General features: G+C 38.7%; 2 protein-coding genes across 2 annotated transcripts in view; one reads left to right on the top strand and one right to left on the bottom strand.

Annotated features, from left to right (window-relative positions):
• Positions 1-3,791: 3,791 nt before the first annotated feature.
• Positions 3,792-5,754, bottom strand: LOC124171590. The gene is made up of 2 exons (XM_046550767.1): positions 5,284-5,754; positions 3,792-4,772 (listed from the first exon to the last, which is right to left on the bottom strand). The coding sequence occupies exons 1-2, from the start codon at positions 5,509-5,511 to the stop codon at positions 4,251-4,253; spliced, it is 750 nt and encodes a 249-aa protein (XP_046406723.1). The 5' UTR covers positions 5,512-5,754; the 3' UTR covers positions 3,792-4,250.
• A 3,076-nt stretch (positions 5,755-8,830) lies between these two features.
• LOC124171360 (proteasome assembly chaperone 2) overlaps positions 8,831-26,470 on the top strand; it is a 49,568-nt gene continuing 31,928 nt past the window's right edge. The window contains exons 1-5 of the mRNA XM_046550524.1: positions 8,831-8,954; positions 9,064-9,199; positions 9,299-9,461; positions 10,154-10,212; positions 16,590-16,768. Coding sequence (XP_046406480.1) covers positions 9,140-9,199; positions 9,299-9,461; positions 10,154-10,212; positions 16,590-16,768 — 461 coding nt within the window. The 5' untranslated portion in view covers positions 8,831-8,954; positions 9,064-9,139. The remainder of the gene's footprint in view (positions 8,955-9,063; positions 9,200-9,298; positions 9,462-10,153; positions 10,213-16,589; positions 16,769-26,470) is intronic.

Below are 26,470 nucleotides of genomic sequence, written 5' to 3' on the forward strand. Positions count from 1 at the left end.
AGCGATAGGTTTTCAAGGACCAAAAGAATAATCGCTCGTCTCATCATTTTCGGAACCACACGGTCATTCCCATTGTCCCTTTTTCCATCCCTTTTCCCGTCATTTTCCGTATTTACAACTGTCATTCAATAAAATGCCAAGCATGGCATTACAATCGCTGTTAGTGGCCGTGTGATATGATTGGGCGAAGGATAGTGCCAGCGATGATTTCAGCGACGGGAATAGGGGCGTGCCGAGTGATGAAAAAAGGAATGGCAATTCCATCCCTCGAACCATCGTGGAAAATAATCGCGTGAAATGGTCATTTTTTCCGCCATTATTGGAGCGATCGCTGGAGTTGTCCCTTGGAAAGGATGAAAAAATGATCGTGGATTCAGGCTTAACTTATCAATGTGAATTGCTTACGATTCATATTTGCTCCTTGTTCAAAGCTCATTGCGTTCGCGATCCCCATTCATTGGCTTCAATAGCTGCATCAAACCAATCACAGGACTGTTGGCCAGTGATGATAATGACCAATAAATAAGCTGCATTAAAAATTCGACAAAGTATACTTTGAGAAAGAATATACATATTAGTTATCCCATGGGCCACACATTGGCCCCAGCAATCTTGCATCATTAGTCAAGTTTGGTAGCATATGAAGTGTTTATTAGATTCTTAAACTATTGTTTATTGGATATTTAAAACTATAGTCTAGTTTTGAAATTCAATAACTGCATCTGCTTAAAGTTTAATTTTTAGTACCAAAATGAAGTAAAATGTATACCCAGGCATGTCATGTTTCAAAAATTATCCCCTACTCCTTACCGCCCCCTGGCCATCCTATCCCCAAGCATATTCCTAGTTACGTCACTGGCTATTTAATTCTGTGAGTGTGTCCCAATATGATGGTATTCTTCTATTCATTGATAGTGATCTTGGTATTATGCTCAATCATATAAAAATTGTTCCAATTTCTCCATTTTTCCGGTGCAACCGCGTAGGTTTGTAGGTGATGACAACAGTTTCGCTGGCACTGCTGCCAGCATCTTCAGGTCGAAGATGACCTCTTCTTCGACCTCTTCTCCATCATCTTCGACCTGAAGACGGTGGCAGCAGTGCCAGCAAAACTGTTGTCATCACCAACAAACCTACGCGGCTGCACCTGAAAAATGGAGAAATTGGAACCTGAACACCGCGGAAACCTACGTAGTCACACATAAAAATTGTTCTTGTCCCAACCACCAAGTTGAAGTGTACATTAAGTACCTGGGAATACATATTGATACAGAAGGAATGCAGCTACGTTTTACCCCTAATTCCCTTCAAAGAGTGCATTATATTGAATATTTTGTGGGGAGGCTACACAGTCAATTTTTGAAGTGGAGGCATGGGCAGCCCTTATGGCTGGTATCAATGCCATTCCTGTACAGCCCTAATTCTCTAATGTGTGTGTACACTGCGATTACCAATCAGTTATTGCCTCCCTGTGGAAAGGAAAGGGAATCCTATGCTATGTAACAGAAATTGTAACATTGTTTTTGAAAATAATAAAGGACCGGACCTAGCGGTGTTTGACCTAGCGGTGTTTGACCTAGCGGTATATCCCCAGTATGGACACAGGGGGGGGTGTTTATCGGCAGGATATTGCCTGGTCGGGACAATTGGTCACATGTTAGCATGGGGATGTACTAGTCTCTCCTATAAGGAACTAAGGACTGGTCCCTCAGTTTCAGAGCTCTGAAAGTTAGCATAGTTGTTCAGACTCATATTGGAGAAATGACCTTATAAATAAAAAATTTTACACACCTGTATACCTTGTGTGGTCCACTATATGCCTCATTCACATTACGATTGTTCCAGCCATTGTCGGAACTATCGTGCATTCACACGACGATTGTTACAACCTGTGCTGCCCTCTAGTGCTGACATCTAAAGTGAAGGGGAAATTGACGGTTAGCAAAGCTGTTGAAGTATGCATGGACAAGATATTACTGTGTTCAAAGTGTATTTAGCAAATAATTTTTCTTCCGCCCATATTCTTCCTACCTAGGACAAATCCATGAAAAAAATAGTGCTTCACGAGCTATTCATCTTTCTCTTGTCACTTCCGTTTCTGGTCTCCCAGCGCCTAACCATGGTAAAGTGGCAACGTTCAGAACTACGTCAACTATTGTCAGGACAAGCATTCACACGGCTAGTTCGGCCAACTATCGTTAGGATGATCGCTCCGACAATCGTAATGTGAACGAGGCAATAGTGTCATGGAGAACAAAGAAACAACCTCGTGTTGCTCAATCTAGTACAGAGTCAAAATATATCGCTTTAACAGAAGCGGGAAATGAGGCTATTTATTTTCAAATTTTGGCAATTTGTACACATTCAATGTAACTTTGTATTGCGCTAAGGTGATGTTTTACTTTCTCGTTATTCACCACTCCAGAAAAGAAGTACACGTATTGGCATTGGTCTTCACAGTGGCAGGGGCTTGGTCAGCAAAGAGAAAGTTGTTATAAAATAGGTTACAACTGAAAAAATGCTGTAAGATATCCTCACAAAGCTCTTGAATTGAAAAGAGGGCCTTGTTTGGTTGGTATGAACCCAGTGAGAAATGGGTGGTGGAGTCCACGTGGAACCCACGTGGAATCCACGTTGAGTGGTGGATATTTGGTGGTGGTGGATATTGAGTGGTTGGACCCACGTGGAATCCACGTTGATTTCAAGTGGATTTGTGGTGATTAGCATAAAATGGTAAACAGAATTTCTAATTTGTGGAACTTAACTCTCTGGTGTGACATTGCGTCATTTATCATCCTGAAACCACGCTAAGTAGTTATGTGAAAATGTATCGCACATTCTATTTTTATATAATTCGTGGAAAGGCAGCCATGAGAGCACATGAAAAATCGTAGACACATATATAGAAGGTTTAGATATAGAGTGGTTGAGGTTTTAATGGTTTTAGGACAGCACCAACTGCTGTTTTAATTTTTCCACCAAATTTCCACGTGGGTTCCACGTTGATTCCACGACCAAAAACACGTGGTATCCACGTTAATTCTCCACGTGGGTTCCACGTGGATTCCACCACCCATTTCTCACTGGGAATGGTCCATTTTTTCACAATAAATAAGCATTTTATTCACAGACAGGGATTTATATCCAAAGAGATATGCAACTCTCAGTTCTCTCGCAGACATTTATTTTTCTTGCTTTCAACCATTAAATAAGAATACTTTGAAAAAAATTCATGATGCATTTAAACTTTGCCATTACAATGGGAAAATGGGCTATAAGATAGGAAGAAAATTTTTAATGAGCCCTGCCATATCATAATCTTTAAATTTAAATAATTATAACAAAGATTAATGCACCATTTATTCCACAGGCCCTTGCTGATACACCATTAGCGAAATAATTTCGTTCTATCCAAAGGCCTTAAATTTAAAGGAACTTTGTTAGATTTTAACACATGTTCATGGTATTTCAAAGTCAAAATTGGAATAGAGGGCCATCCTTGGTAATGCTGAAGTCATTAAAAACCAATTTTTGATTTCTGAAAGAGCAGAATCACATTTTGAAGTTCCTAAATTAATCAAATAAGCTCAAATACTTATCTTTGGTGGATCAAAAATGAGAAAATAATTCCAATTGATACATGAAGAAAGCCATGAAATAATGAGAATGGAATGAAAAAGTGAATAAGACAGGTGTTCACGCATGAAATATGGGATCCCCTCACTGACAAGTTGCAAACCATACATTCACACAGACGTACATCAATATCAAATCAATAGGAAATAGAAATGTATGTAATCACAAATAATTTTAATAAATAATATACAATTTAAGTCTATAAATATGAAAGTAGATGAAGACTTCATTATAATAGATGTCTTCCCAAGAGAATCAATAATTGAAATGAGAGTAACAATACAATGCCAAAATCAATCAATCAAACCCAAAAGAATGACTGAGAGAAACAACTGCGGGAGTAAAAATTGAAACAAAGAACATTAATGACAATTAAGAGATAATGATACATACTTCTCAACCCATGTAGCCACAATATTAAGTGCCAACAAATATAACCTTAGTAATCAGAATACTTAAAAATGGAAGTTCTTTGGCCCTTCAAATCTTCCTCCCATCACTTACAAGGACAAGTGCATCAGCTAACTTTTCCATAGTTCAAGAAATTGGAGGAAATATGAAGAGAGTATTCATTTAATAATTACCTGAATGGAATATATTCAATCCAGAAATGGTCAAAAACTTTTAGGATAAGAATTTGGTTTTCCACTGAGTTTCCATGCAAGACTTCTTTCACAGAGGGAAAAGCCTTCAAAATGTGTTTTCAACTGAGGAGGTGCCAAACCATAATTTTCATGCATAAGTCTGACTTTTTCAGAGCATGGATCCAAATTACGATTTTCAAAATCCATTTCTTCATTTGTAGAGTATTTCTCACTTTCACCATCAGCTACATCACCACATTCCTTAGAATGCTTTCCTTCGCGCTCAGTATTGGCTAAGTTATAGCAGCTACTCTCTCGCTCCCAACCTTTCACATCAAGGTTCTTGCCCAGAAGATCACAGAAGAGGAACTCCTTCTTAGTTGGCCGAAAGTAGCTGAACAGATCAGGCTCTACGTCACATTTCTTCAACCGCCTCTGCTTTCCATCATGACCAATGAATTCATCACATTTAATTTTTCTTCCAATATCATTCAGAGAAATCAAGTCCTGATAAACTACTTCATCAAATGGGATGTTTAGTCTTCTACAGGCCTGTAAATTTAAAAAAAGAAAACCATATTACGAAAGTTATCAAATGGCTGCGGGCAACGTTCTCAACAATACTTGAAATCGTGAATGAAATATATTTCTAAGAAAATGTATAGGGCTAAATTTTTATATCGCAACACCAAGACATTTATTAAGGCATTGATGCAGGTGCAGTGATGAACCGTGAGATCCTTTCTTTCTCCCAAATGGATATTCAATGCACGTAATTCCAAGAAATTTTTCTCATTTTACACTGCACAAAGTACTGTATTGTAATTGCACACTTTGGAGGATGCTATAAAAGTGGTATATACGGCCAGTTTTTTTGTAGACAGGAAGCAATACAGTGAATAAAGCATATCCAGCATGAACGCTTCACTATTAAAACGAACTCCGTCAGGGAAGACTGCAATTTCTAAACCTTCGCCGTGTAGTGTATTTCTACTTAGTCCAAATATTTCATGTCATTTCCATTTATAACACATTAATTTCACCTTATTATAGTATTACTAACCTCATTAACGCCATATTCTTGAGCTGAAACTCCAGTCTTGACTGACTCCGATCTTCCCGTCGTCCCACTACTAACACTGAACAAGGCATTCTCTCTTTGAGAGGTCACATGTGCAATAACTTCAGCCTTCTCCTCTTGTTCTGGCACAGACCGTGGAAAACTTCTAGCACGAGAATTGATTCTTGCTCCATCAGGATATCGAACTAGAGTTTTATGACTTTCCGACATTCTTACAGGACACTTCCGACTGCCTCAATATACCTTGCAACAATCAATCGCCATTCCACTTTTAAACGCCATAAAACAATGAAATTGGATTGACAAGTAATTTAAATGCCCCTGAGGTATAACTCACAAACACACAATGAACAACAACCAGTTTTGACAAGGTTATCCAAAAGTGCGAAAAGGAATGAACAGGTATGGAACAGATTTTCGAATTTGAGGTTGTTTACAGTTGAAATTACACGGCGCTCAGTGAACGATACATGAACTAACTCCACTAGCACCCGCGTAAATTTAAACTCAGTAAAACAGCATTTGGTTTAGACAGACATATTACCTAATATAAAAACAAACATGACTAAAATTTCAATATATCCATTCAGCAGTTACTCATTTTCAAGAAATTATCGCGGATTTGACTTTTTTCTAGGCGTAGTATGAGTGCGACCACTTTCATTCAGGTGAAAGCGCTTGCTATTGAGTAAATCGTAGCCTACGTTATTCATATATATGAATAACGTAGGCTACGGAGTAAATAATGGCGATAGAAGTACCATATTCGGCCGCTAGATTATCACGCAGAAAAATTAATTCGCCGTCTAAAACTGTTTTAGAACTTAAACTGACTTGTTCATACTGTGCTTGAATATAGGAAGGCCAAATTCAGTCAAACATGTGACCATGAATGAAGAAATTTAATCAGAAAAATTATATAAAAATTGTATTAGCACAAGTACAAATTTACCTCGATAGCTTTCATTACAGCCTAATCAACTGTAATCATAGGTGGATCCAGGGGGGGGGGGTGGGAAGGGCACGGGCGGATCCAGGATTTCTTTCTGGGAGGGGCACAAGCAAGGCCGTATCCAGGATTTTGTTCAGGGGGGGGCACAAGGATACTTCGTCATACAAAACGAACGAACTGATAATGGGACCGTATTAAAAATCTAGCATATTTTTACGGGTCTGGGGGGGGCACGTGCCCCCGTGCCCCCCCCCTGGATCCGCCTATGGGCAAGGGGACACGTGCCCCCTCCCCAGACCCGCAAAAATATGCAAGATTTTTAATACGGTCCCATTATCATTGCGTTCGTTTTGCATTACGAGATATCCTTGTGCCCCCCCCCCCCTCCCCAGGACAAAATCCTGGATATTGCCTTCCCTATTGGAAATTTCTTATAAGTATTAACAGAAATTCTTATAAAATCCTATGAGAATTCTGTAAGACATAATTCTTATAAGAAATGTTCTTGTATAAATTTCTTATATAATTTTCTTATAAGAATTATGTTCAATTTCTTATAAGTTTTCTTATAAAAATTTTCCAATAGGGTTGCCAAGTATTTCCTGTTTGTTTGTGTATTTATTTGTTTCAGTTCCTCCAATCAATCGATAACAGGGAAAACATTACGACTCCCCCATATGAAAAAATTTGCCCACATTCATTCAATTTCTTCAGAACATCGGGTGCTTTTCATCTTGTGCAGGTTAGCCCACATCGCTATACTGATTGAAACACAATAGCACACTCTCCCTTTCCCTTGGGCTACAACCTTGTCGCGGTGGAAAGGCTTGTGCGTCCCTACGACCCCGAGAGCTGCACTGGCGGGATTAATGCTAAATTATTCCCGGAAGGGCCACCCCTGCCAGATAGGTCGAAGGGTAGGAGCCAGATGAAAGGTGAAAACGGAGTACAACCAAATGAGCCTCGGAATCTCATCGACCGGGACCCTTCCGCAAAGGGCGGGTGTCGGGCACGGCAGCGAGGTCGGTAAGGTCCTCGGGGTCGCCAACATGCGAAATCCTTGCAGAGACTTATCATCATCACCAATGGTGATGATGATAAGTCCATGCCATCAGAGTATGAGTGCAGAGAGCCGCTGCTGCCGCTGTGTAGACCCTCAAAAATATGCAAGATATTTAATACGGTCCCATTATCATTGCGTTCGTTTTGTATTACGAGGTATCCTTGTGCCCCACCCAGAACAAAATCCTGGATACGGCCTTGCTTGTGCCCCTCCCAGAAAAAAATCCTGGATCCGCCCCTGCTTGTATGTGTTAATGTATCGTGTAGCCAGGCCTTAAAGTGAGTTCATGGCTACAAGTCCCAAACGTGAGAAAATAGTTTGAGTTGTATTTGTCATAAAGCATAGCACCCCCAACGGTAAAATCTCTCCTTTCTCTTGGGGAGTATTTCATACTCCCAGGACTGAGGCTATGGACCCTCTCCTCCAAATATAATGATGCTGAATCCACCCCTGCATTACACTGCCATAGTTTTATTTTACCAAGTGGCTGTACCTGATAATGATTTCAGAATCAATTAATTCCATAACCTTAAGGAACATGGCATATTGTATCAAAACAGCTTATTAAGTTATGAGAAAATATTCAAGAACTCATGGGCAGACTGAAAGTTTGAATGAGCTTTCAAGCTGACTAACAGCATGGGGATTCTGAAGCAGGACTCTGGCTCTGGGAAAAGCTCTGGTGATACTCACTTTCAGTACATACCTCCATGCCCTCGTAGCTACAAAAGCTTTTGATGCTCTAATGGGTCCATATTGGTCAGGGGATTCTGCACCATTCTCCTCCACTCTCAATGAGTATGTTTGCTGAAGAGAGTGCTGGGTAATTGAAGAAGGGGTACAAAAAAACAATTTAATTTCATGATCAAGTGAATAGATGTAATGTTATGGCCGGATAGAAGATGAAAATATAATAAGGGGATGAAGGCCTACAAATGTATGCAGATTTTAAAAAGGATATAAAATTTATTTCCAGTTATCGATCATAACATCAATCAAAGATTAGGTGTATGCATTTAAGTCACTGATTATCTCCCAAAGAATGACCAATATCAAGTTTTATTGACCGCTTTAGGTACAGAGCTTTTTATATGTCTAAAATGTATATGTTTAAAAAATAAATTCCTGTATATATTTTTTCAAACATGAAGATGTGAGATATGTTATCTCCTTCAAGATAAAAATACATGCAAATTTTATGATGGCTATCATAAAATTTCATTTTCTTATTTTTATCTTGATATTATCTGCAAATTGAAAGTTTTTAAACATATTTTAGCATTTATTCAGCGAAATTAGGAAACTACGGAGACACTCGGCAATACATACAACCAAAAAGTATCTTATTTGAAATAAGCGCGCTTATATGACGTATTACGTTTCGTAGAGATGCTGCGTAAAACATATATTTATCATCACAAATAAAATTAAAAATTTAAATAGTAAATCGCATTAATTTTATATTTTATGACTGCGATAACTGAACTGTATTCGTTTTTATAATTTTATTAAATTATTTCGATTGTAAATACATTCGTCATTTGTTATATTGCTTTCGTGCTTTGGTCAACAATCAGTGTCAAAGAAAAATTGTTAACAATTAAAGAGTCTGTTGTTTTATCGTCGCCCTGAGTTGTGGTACTATTATTAATATACTTGTATTCCCTCTTATGGAATGTTTTCATAAATGCCGAAAATGTAGGCTCACTTGAAATGAACTTTCAACGATGTTGTCTTTTCCGCACAGTGTAGCCCAAATTGAAGTTATTCTCTTCCGGAATGAGTCAAGTGTTGAAATAAAGTAAAAATACAGATTCTTCAAAATGTTTTACCCAGTGTATGAGAATTCATCAGTGAATTACGATGGATGCACAGTTATAGTGGTAAGTTTAGGTTGTGCTGTTCCCTGAGGTTACAAAGAAAGTGAAGTTGATACTTTTTTCCTATATTGACGTCGATGTATGTTTTTATTCATATTTCAGCCTTCTATATCCATTGGGAATGTCCCACAGCTTGCCGTTGACTTATTAGTCAGCTCACTTAAGCCTGCATTAATCGGATACATCCACCATGAGAATTTGATCCCAGTCGTCGGTGCAAATGCTTATGACGAAAAGTCAAGGGAAATATCTACATCATGCGAAGGTAAATATCGCGAACCCTAGGCGTTGAAAAGTAAACGTTTTCAAATGATGAATTTTCTGCGTTGGCATGTAATAGAAACCACAAACCTTACATTGGAGAGCTTTCCAAGTTATTGATGTGTACAAATTAATTGTATTCAAATCGACCCAATTTATTGTTTGTCGAAAACTGTTATGTTAGTGCTCAATCATGATGGACTGGATGTCATAGGCGAGGGCACACAATTTCCCATTTTTAGGGAAATGTTCATCGATGAAATTATTAGGGAGTTATTTAATGATAAAGGATTCTATTGCAACATATTTTCAGGGCTATAATTCATGACCCAAGTCATCTATTCAGTCCATTTAATTTTGTGATGCATTTCTAACAACTTTGAAGCAGAATGCGTTTTATCCTTGTGAAATAATTGATCGTTAAACAATAACATAATGGGATATGATATTTGATATTTTAATGGAGCCCTTGTTTTAATTTGGTAATGCTGTTGCTCTGTTTCCTGTTATTCTAATTTGGAGCCGTTCCATGAAGGTTTGATTGTCTCAACAGTTTTAATGCTCTTATGATTAGGATAATACTCTACCAAACTTAGGCGTATAATATACTGTTAAGCTAATACTAGCAGTCTACCTTGTCCAATCCTTCAGTTGTATTAGTTAACAATTTTTTAATGGAGTGATATTTCCTTGCAGTGTACTACCTAAAGAATTACAAAATTGTTTTACTTCAAGTGAGAGGAGCAGTTGTTCCTGTAAGTATAAACATTATCCACTTGTTTTTCTTTCAGCCACCTGTGTAGATAGTTAATGATGTATCATGCTCAACAGGTTTTGCCCAGGCCCCGCTCACTAGGCAGATGCTAACGAATGCCTGAAGATGTCAGGGCAGTCGCCACGAGCAGCGCCTCTGGCGGCTCGGCACTGATTGAAACGCGAATTCGAAAATCCACGGGGGAAATCCTTGTACTTAGTTAATGTCTTTATTGGCTGAGATTTTCCTCTTGCTATAATGCCGCAACATTGTAGCAAGAGACATTTACGTTCATGTTGTTCACCGGCTGGGAAACGAAGGTAGCCAAGATGCCTCTATGATTTAAATAAGACTACCGGGTGACTTCGTTGACCTACAACACTCTTTTTCTCGACGTACACTGTCAGGGCCGGCTCAAGGCAAAATACTTACCACGGAAAACTACTGTTTTGTCGCCCACCTACTGGGGGTTTAGGCGTGAGATATCCCCGAATTACAAGGGGTTTGGTATGGAATAACCCCCAATCAAATTTGGTCGCCCCCCTAGATAGTCACCCGGCCCTGTCCACTGTTGAGACTAAGTAAGCAGTTAACTAGAATACCATGCCTTTACATTAAGAATAGCCAAGTTATATTTTAATCATAAACTGCATTACTAAATTAATATGCATAAATAGTATTTAGAGTACACAATATGAGGAAAATCTCAGTAAATGGTATTGTATGCAATGAAACCAATAATATGAAAAGAATCAATTCCAAAAAAAAGGAAATAGACTACTACTATGGAAGGAGGAGGAGAGGAAGCGCAATCCTCCTCCTCCTTCCAGGTTACTAACATGATATTACAAAAGATAAAGAATAAGACAGCAATCGTTTTTTAGGAATTTATTTGCTGGATACCTTACATTAATCATGGATTTTTTTGGTTCATCCAATTTCATTGCTTCACTATGTTAGTGTCCACTAATTTGAGAAAGAGAATGATTTACATTGCTATAGAGCATTTCACATTTAGTTGACAGTACGGGCCTTATGGAAAACAGTGTTGCCAAGCTTCCGCTCTGCCGGCAGGCATCCTGACAGCGCATGCAACCACACATAATAGAGCACCAAAATGGTTTAGTTCAAAAAGGAGTTAGGGATCGCACGAAAGACTGCGTAAATTAAGGAGTTTTTTTAGCATAAATTACAATACCTTTGCTGCAATATAAAAGGAAAAGTCTTTTGTTATTTTATTTATGTACTTATTCATTGCACAAGCTGAACAATGAATAATCTGTAATGTAAAAAATAACAATAAATTGAAGGACAATAAAAATTATCGCCACTCCTGAATGAGAAAAAATTTCTATTCCTTTATTCCTCCATATCTTCTCGTTTAGGAGTCCGACAGACTTTCCGCTCCCTCCATGTAGCGGGATGTGCTCGGCTGTGGCCCTGGCTCCTCGGTTGAAGAGGATGTCATACGAACAATCGACTCCTCTATATCATCCAGCAATTTGTCTGCATGCCACATGTCTTTTGATTTGATTTATGTTCCACTCTCTTTACGTGCTCAACATAGTTTTTCCAGTTCTTCGAAGCAATAGTATCAAAGCTTTCTGCTCTCAGTTTTCCACTTCAGTCTTCTTGAACGTTGAATTCTTCATGCCGACGTAATGTTTCACTTGGGTCCAAACAATCTCAATTGGATTTTATTCGCAATTATATGGTGGTATTCTTAGAACTGTACAGCCGTATTCCTTTGCTAATTCATCAATCTTTAATTTTTCAAAAATTTCCCGTACTTGGTTTATTGCAAATAAAATATCTCTTTTCAAGCTGACATCTTCAAAGTTAATTTCTTTACCAGCCAACCATTACATAATGTTCCCTTTCCTTCTGCTTGTAGTAGGCAAGGATTCCGATTTCCTTGAGTGATAAGAGGCATTATCTACCACTATTCGGGTAGGTTTGCAAGAAGTGAGTGCTCAAACCATCTTTCGTAACACTTGCCATCCACTTCTTGATTCTCATCCATTGAGTTCTTTTTGTACAGAAACACATGCGATGCTCCTTTAATGAATCCTTTTTCCGTTCTTGCATGTATAATTGCAAATCGTCCACCTCGGGAAGTGGGGGCCAAGCCCAGTACTTATTCCAGCAAGGAAAGCTTGACGCGGATTTTCTATTCGTTTGTTTCGGAAAGTCATGTTCACTATTTGTCCAACATCAACCCAACTTTCGTATGTGAATACACTCGTCCTGTGTTCGCGACGATATTTTTTTAGTTGCCTTAAATAAATAATTGTGCCGCCAACGAATAATATCATCCCTTTCAATAAGGATGTTTCCTTCCCCCCTGCGTTCGTACACGAAGCCTATGTTCAAAATATGACGATATAGTGTTGTCCTTTTGTAATCTGGGAGAATACTATCCATATTCACCGAGTTTAAGATGGATTTTTAAGTCGAAGGAATATTTTTCACAAAGGATTCATGTACCTTCCTTCTAATTCCCGATCTCACAAAATTGTCGAAAATCACTGCTCTCGAATTTTTGTAAGGCTGTCTAATTTCTTTAGCTTTTGAAGGAGTTACCAATGGACCACGGGAGCTTTCCTTTCTGACTCTGTAAACTGTGGACTCCGAGCACCCAGTAGCCTTCAAAGCTTCTCTGCAGGCCTCACCAATGGTGAGAGATTTCCTTAAGTACGAGAAGACTTTGAGCACCAACTGTCTTTCGCGGCTTATGAGCTTCTCACCTTTTCTCCTCTTCTTTGTATCGGACATGTTGATTGGGCGCGTTACAGCAGAGATAAGTGTAAAACACATTTCACAATTCTGAAATTCAGCAGACCACACAACACTTGTTCACTCCAAAAAATACATAGACAAACTGAACGCCTTCTTAAATTCTTCCCACGGCCCCTTCGGCTAGGATCGCTTCTGGTGCAGATGTTTGATGGTACCCTATGAAAGGAACTTCAGGAAAAACCCAAGCCCCCTTTTGTAAAAGGCGTGCACTGGATGGGGTAGTGTTTCGCACAGATTATGAGATATTCTCTTTCTTGGTTTCCATGGTGTGACCGAAACACCCAAGGCGAAAGCGTCTTATTTCCAAGTCGATTACTTACTTTCGTGTATCAATGAATTGAAATAAAAATACTGCTGTTACGACGTATAAGTATTCTCTGTTTAGGATATCAAACGAATAGATACATACATTTCATAGTATGCATTGACAAAAAACTCCTTTTCCGCCCGAGAATTTTCCCTCTGCACGCAAGAAAAAGCTAGAAGCCCGGCCCAGCGGCGCCGTAATATTTTTTCTTAAAATCAAAACCTTGTAACTCCCTTCAGAATTGATGTAAGTTAATGATTTTTTCACCAAAAACAACTTTGTAGTATTCTTCCCATTTGATACGCAGAATATAGGGACCTACGACGCAAGAAACGTAAGTTAGTAGGTGACTACTTATTACCTTGCAAAAATCAAAATTTTCTTGTCCTAAAGGGTGTTACGTTGGCATAACAACATTTTAACTCAATCATTGTACAATTGGTGAAGACCTTCAAAGAGAAAATAGTGTGAAGAATTTTGTGCAGAAGATTCAATTCAATACAGACAACGATCAGGCAGCAATTGCGAGAAAAAGATAAAGTAAATTAATACACGTTTCTAATGGAAATTTAAGGAAATGTTTTTTATAGCTTTTGTTATAACTTTTATCGAAAAACCATTAGAACCAATGAATGCAGCATCTCTTTCTACATAGAAATGCAATTTTTAATCAGTGTGTATCGCAACATTAATTTTCGTGCTGTTATTGACAACACCGCGCTCCCGGCCTTATGGAGATTACCATGGGAAACGATTCTCCATAAGAGCCCATACTGTCAACTAAATGTGGAACGCTCTATACAACATTGTTAATGGCGTTACTCACTGAACATGCGAAAGTCACAGCATCATTTAACGAGCCAACCTAATCAAATTTGGATTTCTTGAAGAAGTCACTATTTCCTCTTTTTTCCTTCATCACGATATGAACTGATGGGATTCGCAGGCACAAAACTTCAACTTCACAAGTCCGAGGTATAATCGCCAGATACATCTCTTTCAAAGTCCGCAATTCATATTGTGAAAGCTCGTCACCACTCCCAACGAGCAAGAAAACACTCCGGAGTACAGGTACACGCACACAAAAACAAGCAATAATTAAATAGCAGAGCGTAATGGAATCAAAATAAGGATACACACTGATACACATGCATCACCGTTTCCAAAACAAACAATGGAATTCATCCGGGTAACGACAATTCGATCCTAATCGGTGACCATCTCTATCAATAGTGTGAACCCTTATCGATTGTGAGAGCCACAATCGATCGTGAGACCTTCTATCGATAGCTGCCAAATAAGTCCGAGCCAGATGCCTCCACCGTCGAAAGAGAGATAGAGAGAGGGCCAAAAGCTATACTGTAGGGCCTTATGGGAGTGAGCGAGGCCTGGTTTTGCCTACTTATAAAGGATCTGTTTCCCTCGGCGACAGTGGCGGCTGGTGGTAATTTATCTAGGGTGTGCATTAGAGCAGATATAGGATGATTTAATTATACTATGTTAATACTAATCCATGAGCATCATATTTCGTCGTAATAGAATACATAGCAAGCAAAACATATCACTGGTATATTCTACCCTTAAAATTGCATGAACAGAAATAATATTAGTATGCATGAAAATAATTATTCTCAACACACCTTTACAAGTGACGGGAGGTGAAATTCATTCTCCTTTCCTTACACCCTATGAGGAAGTAGTGTAGAAAACGGCCATACAGATGACTCTGTAGATGGACTAGGATCCTGGGTGCAGGTAGTGTAGGTGGCGGCTATACCACTACACTACCTGCGAGTCACTCACCAAAAATATGCGCGTGCGCACTCGCATCGTTTTGAGTCTGCTCCCATCACCCATTTGAACAGCACATACCCCCCCGCTTCCTTCGTCCCGCCAGAGCACCCTCAAGCGAATGCATAGACCGAAAATGCGCCCGGCACGATGCCACGGGATCGCACACTTGTAGAGCGGTGAATTCGAAAAGGAGATAGCTGTAGCGTTCGGAGCTTCATGTTTCTTGCATATGGAGACAGGATTTTTATCCTTCTCGTTGCAAAGGAATAGGGAATAGTTTTCTTTTATAATTCATTCATCTTTGGGTGTGCACTTGTTAACATGCGTATACGCACGCGCCGCCACTGCTCAGTGACAAATTACTCTTCAAATTTCCTTTGATATATATATATCAATATTGTTGGTTAAAAACCATTATTATCTGTCTTCTATCCTTTCAAGAATGGATTTTGGCCCTATTAAGCTGAAAAAATCAAAAAAATATATGCACTCTTATAATAACCTATTTTCAATGGAATCATTAATTTTCAAATAGAGAATAGTGCATTACCTTCCATCTCCATTGATATTAACCAATAGCATTACAATCACAAATATGCCTTACAAATAAAAGAACATGAAAGATTTATACCTTGGTTTGTAATATATTCATAATGAAGTATTATTTATAGTTCTCTTGTTTTTTTTGTTTGCATAGTATTCTAATTTAATTACTTTTTTGTCTTTTAAACAATGAATATTATGATGGTAGAAGGCAATGGTTCTTAACCATCGCTATTAGATTACTGTATCCCATATAAATTTGTTTCTGTAATCATTATTGAGAGCATATATGAAGTTTGACTGATAGTTATTCTAATGGCTGTGTAACAAATTTCCAATATTATATTCTGGCTTTTTCGAGAATTTTTGTTGTAATTTAATACATTGAGCATATTTTCATAATTTTCTTTGGTAATGCATTGTTTCAAGATCTAATTGTTTTTAATGAGGGAAATAAATCAATGCTATGAAATGATTTAAGATAATTTTATGAGAGTTATTCAATGGGAAAGTGAATGAGAAAGTTTTACTGAATGGTTGTACCACATTTGAATATATTAGGTCCCCTCTTAACGACGGGGTCAGGGACCAGAAAGTCCGTTGTTAAGCAATTTTGTCATTAATCAGGATCCTAGATTTTGGCTAGGTGGTGATGGCAGGCAACCTTGATGGTACATATTTCTTTTTCACTTTCTTGTACTTACCTATTGTGTTTGCATGTGCAGTATTATTCATGTTACAGTGCACTGCAGTAATTTGGTATGCATTTTATTTATAAGTTAATACTTAAATATGTACAGTAGTACATAACTTTTTTTTTTGCTGAATGAAGTCCGTCGTAACTTCGAGTTGTTGTTAAACAGGTTGTCATTAACTGAGGACTTACTGTAGTGAATAATTTTTATGTGGATCTAACTCTTAATTTTCTATTTAAGGGATGCGAAAAGAAGTTTTGCCAGGATTTAACTGACTGGATAAAAAGCATAAATGCCAAAAAAGTTGCTGTATTAATGTCTATATCTGCTGAAATACGGAGAGATAAAGATTTGTCTGGGTGTCAAATACGATATGCCTTGCCTTCTGCATTGAAAGCAGAATTAGAGAATAAATTAATGTGAGTACTAAATATTTTATGTTTCAAATTTAACTTATCACGTATAGCCTATCAACTGCCTTTTTGTGACAGGCACAAGATGTTTTTCCCTCTAAGTGATGTTCTTCTTCAGCTATAAGTAATCTTTATTTTAATATTAATCAAAGATCGGCCGGGGGGTTGAAGATTTGGTCAAATCTTATTCAATTCAATGATTTTATGGTCTATCAAATCTTTGGACAATAAATGTGAATTGCAGTTGCAGAGGTTACAATTTTGGGCTGTGATGAGTTTTTAATTTATTTTTGGATGAAAAAAAAACTGTTATTAATTATTTGACTGCTGTGAACGCACCAGGTACATTCCCACGGCAGACTGCTGTGAACGTACCTCTTTTTCCTCCTTGCCATGCACTCAGCGCTTTTGCCGCATGAGGGGTAGGTTTTCAGAGGTTGACCAACAGCGAAAGGGTTAATAAAAATTCTGTGGAAAAACCAAGTCTTCGATGCTTGGTGTCATCTTCTTGGCCAGAAGTTGACACAAAGCCTCAAAACCATGATAGTGTGTTAATAAAAGTTATTTGGGAAAACAAAGTTTAATTTTTTTTCATCCAAAATTACAGCAAATTCCACTAAGTAACGCCATAAACCACCAACTTTATAATTTCTTCTTTTGACTATTCCAATTCTATTAACCTCGTTATGCCTTAGAGGAAAAATTCTTGGAATGAAGTTGTTAAATAATTATTTAATATACTTAAGTCTCTTAGTAATAAGGTCCAAATATTACTCATATTACAGTTTAAATATATGAGGGAACTTATGATAAAATTACATTGTTCGAAAGAGTCTCCAATGGCTGCAAAAATTTGACTCCATTCATCAGCACAAGATACTAACAATAGCTGTATTTATTTGTGGGAATGAGGACTCCTTAGTCAACCACAGCCTCTCCATTAGAATGCCCTTCTGAGATGGTTTATGGGAATGCTACTTCCTTGCCAGGGACCACCACATACTCACACACAAACCTAGTGGAATTTATTGCAAGGCTGATGGGACCCAGCTAAGGAAACATGGTTTACAACCTGCGATCCTTTACAGAGCTGAAGGAATCCTACTGAGGATGCTGAGTTATGAGCAACTATGCTTGCTAGCTCACAAAACATTCACTCATAAATCTACAGAAGGGCCGAATTTCTGGTAGAACCACACAGAAAGACCATGGTCAAAACCAAATGCTATAGGAAATTTTGGTTGACGTTGTTGATAGAATGGCTGCATATGGAAGATTTTTTTTTCTTTGTATCTGATCATTCTCTTCCATATCAACGTAGCAAGTAGCAATTTTGGGTCTGATGAAGAATATTCTTGAAGTGTCCCCCTCTGATTTCATTGGAATTGGGCGAGGTGGTAGTGTACTGTGAACAAGTGCAAAATTTCCCTTACCCTCATAGGCGAGTAATTAGCTTCCAAAGTTCAATGCCCACAACCCATTTTAGGTTAAGGGGGGCCCCTCTCTTACCAGACTGCAGTGAGGCATCTCTGGAGGCAAGCTGTGGGGGCCAGGGGCACAGCTAGGAATTAAGTCTGGGGGGTTTAGGTGCAACTAATATCAGTGTGTGTGGGGGCATGGAATACCCACCAGGATAAGCGGTATGTGCGAGATTAATAAATGCGGGACATGCAAAAGTCGCAAATGCGATAACGCGAATTTTAATGTGAATTCTGGGGTTTTCCCGCGAAAACGTGAATTTCATGTTAATCGCGATTTTCTGCGATTCAAGGACGATTTTCACAAACTCCGATGTGATTTTCATCATTTTTTTTTCTTCTGCTCATGCTTCTCCCATTAAAATGGTTTTTCGAGGCGTATATTTAAGGTATATTATTCTGATAAACCCAAGACTTTGATAGCTTTCTCAGCTAATTTTCAACAATATGTTGTAGAATAACGGTACTGCGCAATGGAAATTGATGATTGTAAATGAGTCATCATCGAGAAATCACGGAGTAATGTTTTAACCTTTAGTATAAAATTTTAAGCGGCTCTAATTCAGTACATTAAAAATATTCCCAGAGAGGATGAAGCATTAATAACGAAATAAAACTAGTAACTGATCTCATATATTCATAACAAACTTAAATAAACTCATACGAAAACAATACGCATAAGAGAGTTTTTGAAAAATGCCTTTCTTGTCGAAAGATGACAACGAAGGTCGCTTTAAGACATCCAGAGAGATGTCTCATTTGAAAGCGGCCTGAATTTCACGGCGCCGTGCCATGAATGGCGGCCGGCGAGAAATCGTCGCGTCTGAAAGTAGCCTCAAGGTAGCACTGTATGTATTTCACGCCATAGACGGTGCATCGGCGGGCCGGTTTGAAATGGGCGCCTTGGTGACCGTTGACAACGCCGTGCCGTCAACTGCGCAATTCGACTTGTTTTTGAAGACATACATTGAGACCAATGGTTGTTTGAATGCAAAGCCGGCTCGTCTGAAAACGGCAAAAGCAGTGGTGCGCCGTCTATGCCGTGAAATATACATGGTGCTACATTAAGGCAGCTTTCAGCCGAAACGACTTTTCGCCGGCTGCCGTCTCCGGCACGGCAACGTGAAATTCAGGCCGCTTTCCGACGAGACGACTCACTGGATTTCATGGCACTGTGCTGTGAACGGCGGCCCGTGGAAATCGTCGCGTCGGAAAGTGGCCCATGCAGCGAAAAAATTCATGATTTCCACAAAGAAACAATTCGAGGAAATAAGGCAACTTGTTTGTCAGGAGGATGTCCGCGTTCACACGATGTCTACAATGTAGCCAAAATGCCATGGGAATCTGCTGATTGACTCAATAAAATTACTGCATCCACTTGAATTCCATGAAGACTCAAAATCGTTGATATAATTTTTAATAAAAATTCCAAAGGTACCAAAATCTTGCAATTTTGGTAGAAAAGTACTTGCCCACTCACACAAGTTTATAGCATCCCTATCTTCCAAATGTTAAAACGCTCTCATATAGCGCAAATTCGTACAGCGCAAAGACCCCAAGGAACGCATCACTTGTCTAAGCGAGGCATGGGTGTACCAAGCTTTTTTTAATGCCTATTTTTTATGGCATTCAGAATGCCTAATGCTTTTTGCAATAGGCTGTGGTTTCATTGAATAGACCTTAGTTTGGCTGTAGTTAATTATATCTCATGCGGTATGTCTAACATACCATACATTATTTTTAAATAGCTGCCCCCTCTTAACAAAGTGTGTTGGGGCAGTGGTTAGCATCGGTACCTCTCACCGTGAAGACCGGCGTTTGCGGCTCTGACATAGCAATGTATTTTTTTTGTTTTTAATTTGATCATTCATGTCCAGTATCGCTTTAATGTCAATTGCAGCAAGCTTAGGAAGGAAGACAATTTTTTTATTTTTGTAATGGCTTTAAGGTATTTAAGCAGTCTTATTGTGACTGCCATAAAAAATACTACGTTGAAATAGGGGTAGCAAGGTACGTGGTCTCCCTTTGAGAGTGAAGGACCCTATTATTAACTGAGGAATCTTTCAGAATGATCACCTACCCCCTTACCTAGTTTTCCATTGATATCCACTTCTACTCATTGTCTCTGATCCTTACCACTACATTACATGTACAGTCGGATTCAAAAGTATGGCAACAAATGAAGTGGTGCCACTTTCGCCGCAGTTTGGAAATTAGGTTTTGGTATTTTCTATTTTACCAGTTGGGGGGAAATTTGAACAACATTCCTACCTCCGGCCATATTTTTATTACTACATCATTATAGGGAAATGTATGCGGGATATGTGCAATGTTTAATACCACGTAAATTGTGCAGCTCATGCTAGATATTAAATCCACTTCGAAAATTTCAATTTACTTTCTCTTCTAAATTGACTGATCCATTGAAGTATATTTTCTTACAATTAATGCTGAAGTTTTTTGACGAGAGATACCGAACATAACTTATATATGAAATATCCGTCACAATATCACAGGAGATAATGCCACTGCATTTCCAAATTCAGTTTGATTTAGTGACACTTGAAGACTGGTTCGTTCCCTTGCATGGCTTAGGAAAGGTCATAATGAAACATCATTGGAATCAGTGATTTGGCCTAGTGGTCAAGTAGAGAATATTTCACGGTAGCTGAATGAATTCTGTGGTCCTCTCTGAATTTTTTTAATCAGGCACATACATAGTATGGCAGTAACATATTTTTCTTATACACTTTAATGCATATTAACCACTGCTGTCATAAAATTTTCCTTGGCAAAAATTCATTTTTTGTTTTCCACGGATATCATTCTTTTTTTATTGAAATCTCAAAGCAAGAATAATATGGAAAATATTTCAGTCAGGTACATATTCCACTCTATCAAGTCCATAGTTTTTTCTAAATGTTTTATCATTTTCAATAATATGTAGGCACAAGACCCAATTAACTGATGGGTCTGGGTAGAGAAAACTTATAAGGTTGGCACATGCAGCAACCTGCATTGTTTGCCTTCACGGCACCAAGAGCCGACGAGGATGGATGCGGACACGACTGAGCTACCAAACTTGGAGTCCTCCAGGAGCAAATTCCCTATCAAAATTAAGATCAGCGGGTGAAATGCACTGAGGATGAGTCAGTTCTTAAATTTTTTCGGTTCTTGGTAACTCAGTTCTCAGGATGAACTCTTATTATCTGAATTAATGGCAAATTTAAATAAGCAACCACTAGAAACGAATGAAAATAATTTCACTAAAGATGTAAATTTGCAGGAAAGCTCTGGAAAAAAAACTTAAGATTGCCTCCATAATTTTATTTGCCTAGCAAAAAAGTTAAAATAACAAGTTGTTAAAGAATGCATGATCAACCAATATGTCACATTACAACAAGGAAAGGATAGAAACTTCTGCAAGGAATACATAATATACATCTTGTGGGCTGGGTCACATTTGAGTTTCTGAGGCCCAGAAATTGATTCCACTTTATGTTTTTATGAAAAGGATATTAAAAGTGTTTTCCATCTCCATTTCAATAGTGATTGTCCATGTGACACCATCTTGTGGACTTCCTTTCCTCTGTCTCAATCCTTTAACTTTTCTGACATGGGTCACTTCTTACCAGTCATAATTCAAGTTGGCCCTTCTCTTCTAAATCTAGAATTCATTGGAAGGCCCAAGGTTTTCCACTTAAGCAAGGCTGTAGGTTGAAGTTGGCCTTATAAATTCATTTATGAGAATTGAAATAAAATTCCCTGAAGTTATCCATTATTTCTACTTTTTTGTTATATGGGAATGACATTTAGCATGCTTTGCTGCTGCACAGAAAAGTGAAGGTGGTGCTAATATCTTCTCGAAAAACGTCTTTAAACACATGTGTTTCTTATTCATGTCATACATTTTGTTCATTTCCTTGTCCTACATCAATGAAGTGATGGTGGTTTTTATGTCTTTTTTTTTTAGTCCATTTACGCACCTTCCATTCTAGAATAAACCCATTCTAGAATAATACGCTTCTTTATTATACCACCTCCTTTACATTAACCCATAACTTTCTCAGTCTTTTCTTCTAATTCAATTGTTAACTTATTCAATATTTCGGTGATGATATTCTCTGTTATTTGGTTTCCATGATCACATTGAGTTCTCTTCTTTCTGGGAATATCCTGTAATCTACATTATTTTGTGATTCAGACGAGTCACCCAGGGATACATCCTTGAGAGACTTGTGCCAACAGTCTATATGTGGCCTTATCTGGTGGCTTGTGACCCTCCTTAGTGTGGAACCTGTATTGGGAAGAAAGGGATTTTGGTGAGTGAGTTTTCCTATATCCCACTAAGTTTTTAAATGTCTTTCAAGGGCAATGTTGGCCAAGGGAGACAATTATCAGCACTCGGTGGTGAAACTTCAGGGAATTTAAGTCGAGCATACATAAAGGGAAAAATTCCAAGGAGGAAAAACAGTTCACAAATCGGGTTGGTGTGGTGGCTAGTGTGTTGGCTTCTCACCCTGTGGTCTCGGTTTCAAATCTTGGTGGTGGCAAAGAATTTTCGGAGACTGCCTGATCCCTGCTTTAATGTTGTGTGGAGGAAATTTGAAGTGCAACACTCGGCCCGTCAAATGGGATGTTTAGCTGGGGTTCCCTTGGTTCCTGTCATTAAGTGCAGGCTAATGCTGGTGCTGGGTTTCTCTCCATATCCTTCCCTCATAGCACCAATTACCTCAGATGTCAGTCACCTCCTCCAAATACCACACCAAAAACTTCCTCTTCAACTGGACTCACAGAAGAATCTCTGATTTTGTGATTAGTGCTGTAGCCATGAATGAATTTTCCTCTCTGGAGTTTTTTTTCCTTTGAGTGGTCTTAGGGGTGATTTAAGTTTTGTTAAGTATTTTCTGTTGTTTCCCAAATAAGAGAGTGAACGCCCTAAGTAATCAGCCTAAAGGCCTGTTTATGGGAAAAAATAAGCAAAAAATGAAATTTAGCAAAAAATTTGTGTCTTGACTCTGGGATGTTCATAAAATATTGATGCATACTCAATGCCAATATCATTCTTCCGCAGAACTGACAGCAAACTGCCATAATTGGAAGAAGACTGTCTATGAATGAAAAATAACATGGATACAGTGGAGGATCCAGAGAGGAGGTAGAGGGGGCTATAGCCTCCCCTGGGAGTCTTTAATTTACATTAGATAGAATGATATTTTTGTTCAGACCCCCACTACTGATGGTAGCCCTCCAACTCCATCACCTAGCCCTATCCTGGATCTGCCACTGAATGGATATGATATGGAATTGAGAATTTTATCTCGGAAAAGACATCCATGGTGCTAAGAAATAACTCAATTTCAATACCTTCTACTGTGGCAGTTTGCTGTTCGTTCCACAGAAGAATGATACATGGCATTGAGTACATGTTGATTTTTTTCCATAAGTACACCAAAGCCTTATACAGTGAAACCTCGTTAAAGCGAGTACGGGATATAGCGACACCCCCGCTATTACGAGAGATAGCCGATGCACCGTCAATTGACCCTAAAATAAGCATGTTAAAAAATTCGTTTTTACGATGTCCTTTTATTGTCGGCTCTCGCTATAGCGAGGGTTTCACCGCCGGAAAAACTTACATCAAGGCTTCTTAATTTCTGTAATTGCTAGCGATCTGTTAGAAATGAAGTTAATGGAGTGCTCAGTCTCAAATTTATCTGGTAAACTGTCGTTCGATAAATAAGTAGTTAATTTTGGTGAAAATATTGTGGCATTAGCATTTGCGAAAGCTTGATCTTCTTTTGTTCCTCGGGCGGCAGAAAGTTGTCGTCAGCATAACCGCACGTCCATGAGTTGCATGAATAGAAAGCATTTGATGGCAGACCCCATGGCCAAAAAAACACCAAACACGTCTAAGCAAGAAAATAAAAATGATAGAGTAATATGAGAGTGTTGAAATTAATGTATCTTCCTATTCGCTCTTCACAATTAAAAAAAACAAAAGCGCCCAAGGAATGCAGACTATGTACAGTTATGAGGAGCTTTGTTCGGGCGGTTTTGCCCACTCCAATCTACGGGAACTTCTGAGAAAGGGGCTACACCTAAGCCTAAAGCGGAGTATTTCAGGGATAGATTGCGAATCGAGAATTTCAAGAGTGCGGAAGGTTGATTATACTAATACAAAGCACCAAAGCGTTATCTCCCCTCATAATTGTTGGTGACGCCTGTGGTGTAAACCCGAAGTCGTGGAAGAAAGGACTCTGATCTTAAGTATCTTAAGAAGTATTCCCTGCGTGATATAACATAGATGAAACGGAACTTTTTTACATCCTACTCCCTGACAAAATCCTTGCAGTATGAGGTATTTCTTGCAATGGTGCCTCCAAAGGTATGTAGTGCGCCTTAGTGATGGTGTAGGATGTACGATGCAATGATACTGAGCATGAATTGTCCGGATGGACGTAGCGGATTCACAAGGGTGAACTATTAATGTCAGTGGTCGGAGTCGTACTGGCGCTCTCTTCCGTCACGTGGGTAGCCGAGCATCCCCTGGTGGCCGTTGGAAGAACTCACAGAACAACTGACTGTCGTTTGCAGTGCCGTGGTAAACTCTGTGTATTATTTCAAATACGTCGCGAGCGTAACACTCAAAAAGGGACTTTTTTTTAACAACGGCAATTTTAATCACCTCATTTTTCAAGCTTAGTAAACTTTTTGCCGTAGATAATGAAGATATTACATTATCTAATTGAAAAAGTCTTCCAAGGTAGGAACGTTATACAACCTTCCACCGTTTTCGACTGCAGAAACAAATGCAATACATTATTTCACTTCACTGCCGCTTAATGTAGAGGAACAATAAACACAATGGAAACATTCGAGGCATTAAATAACCGCGATTCAATTTTATTAGTTAATTTTTGAATTTTCAGAGGAAAATACCAAAATAATAGAATGATTACCTAAATGCACTAATTAAGAGCATAGAAAAATGGCTTCATCGGTTCTGCATTGGCATAATGATTGATAAAAACAATGCTTTGCATGTTTTTTATTCAGTGCGGTGCTTATAAATTGTTTGAATAGTAAGTTGTTGTTTGAGTAAGGAAATTTAGTAATGCAAAAAACAGGTACAGTAAACTCTTGATTTTACGAAGCAGGATTTTACGAAGTTTTCGATTATACGAAGTGATAGTGCGGTCCCGGTGAAAAGCCTATGCTAAATACATGGCGCTATTCGATTATACGAAGTTTCGATTATACGAAATTTTTTGAATTTACGAACCTCGGCTCGGTCCCTAGGAGCAAATGGCATTCGTTTATACGAACTACGGCGAAAAAATTGTCAACAAAACTAGTTACGCCGGCGTAAGTAGCTAAAAAATCAGCGCTTCCAACTGTGGTCCATCAAAAGTGCGAAATCGTAAATGATAATGCAACTTTGGAGAGAAATGGGTCGCCAAAAACCTCACTGTGGGAATTTAGGGGGAGTAGGAGTTCAGTTAAAATATCGCGGCTGACATTATGCCCCTATTTACGTGCCTGTTCGTAAACATAGCATCGACAATAATTCGTAGTTAAACATGTCAGGAAGGTCGCGCGGAGTATTTCGTACACCCCTAATTAACCCTTTGCACTGCTGTGAACGTACTTCGAAGACTACTTGACTACTTTTCGCCGAAGCACTTCGAAGGGTCCCTAATCCGGGACCCTTTTCTCGACGAGCTCACCCTCGCTGGCCCCTGAAACTGGGCTATTTTTTAATGCATTACCTGACGCAACCCTGGGTTTCAAAGGGCAAAGGTGCCACGGGGGGAAAAAGAGTAAAGTGCGTGTTACTGTGGGGCTGTGCGTCAACCAAACGGGCACGGACAAAATAAGCCTGTTGTCATTGGGAAATTTGAAAGGCCACGGTGCTTAAAACATGTAAAATTGGAAGCCCTCCCCGTTTTTTACCATGCAAATAAAAACAGCTGGATGACCCGAGAAATTTTCCAGCAAACGGTTATACGTCTACAAAGAAAAATTGCTGGAGAGAAGAGCAAAATTGTTTTAATAATGGATAATGCCACCGTTCATAAATACGTGGAAGATCTAAAATTGGCTAATGTTCGAGTGTTCTTTTTTTTCCCCGAACTCGACTAGCAAGTCCCAGCCCTTGGACCAAGGCATTATCCAGGATTTTAAAGTCCTATACCGGAATAAGCTTGAGCGGTATTACTTGCGATGG

Source organism: Ischnura elegans, chromosome X (assembly GCF_921293095.1).
Source record: "Ischnura elegans chromosome X, ioIscEleg1.1, whole genome shotgun sequence".
Taxonomy (NCBI): Eukaryota; Metazoa; Arthropoda; class Insecta; order Odonata; family Coenagrionidae; genus Ischnura; species Ischnura elegans.

Excerpts from the sequence above, each read along its gene's own strand:
- LOC124171590 (XM_046550767.1), bottom strand. The coding sequence starts at position 5,511 with ATGTCGGAAAGTCATAAAACTCTAGTTCGATATCCTGATGGAGCAAGA. Across the intron at positions 4,773-5,283 it reads AAGAATATGGCGTTAATGAG|GCCTGTAGAAGACTAAACAT; the intron begins GTTAGTAATACT and ends TTAAATTTACAG.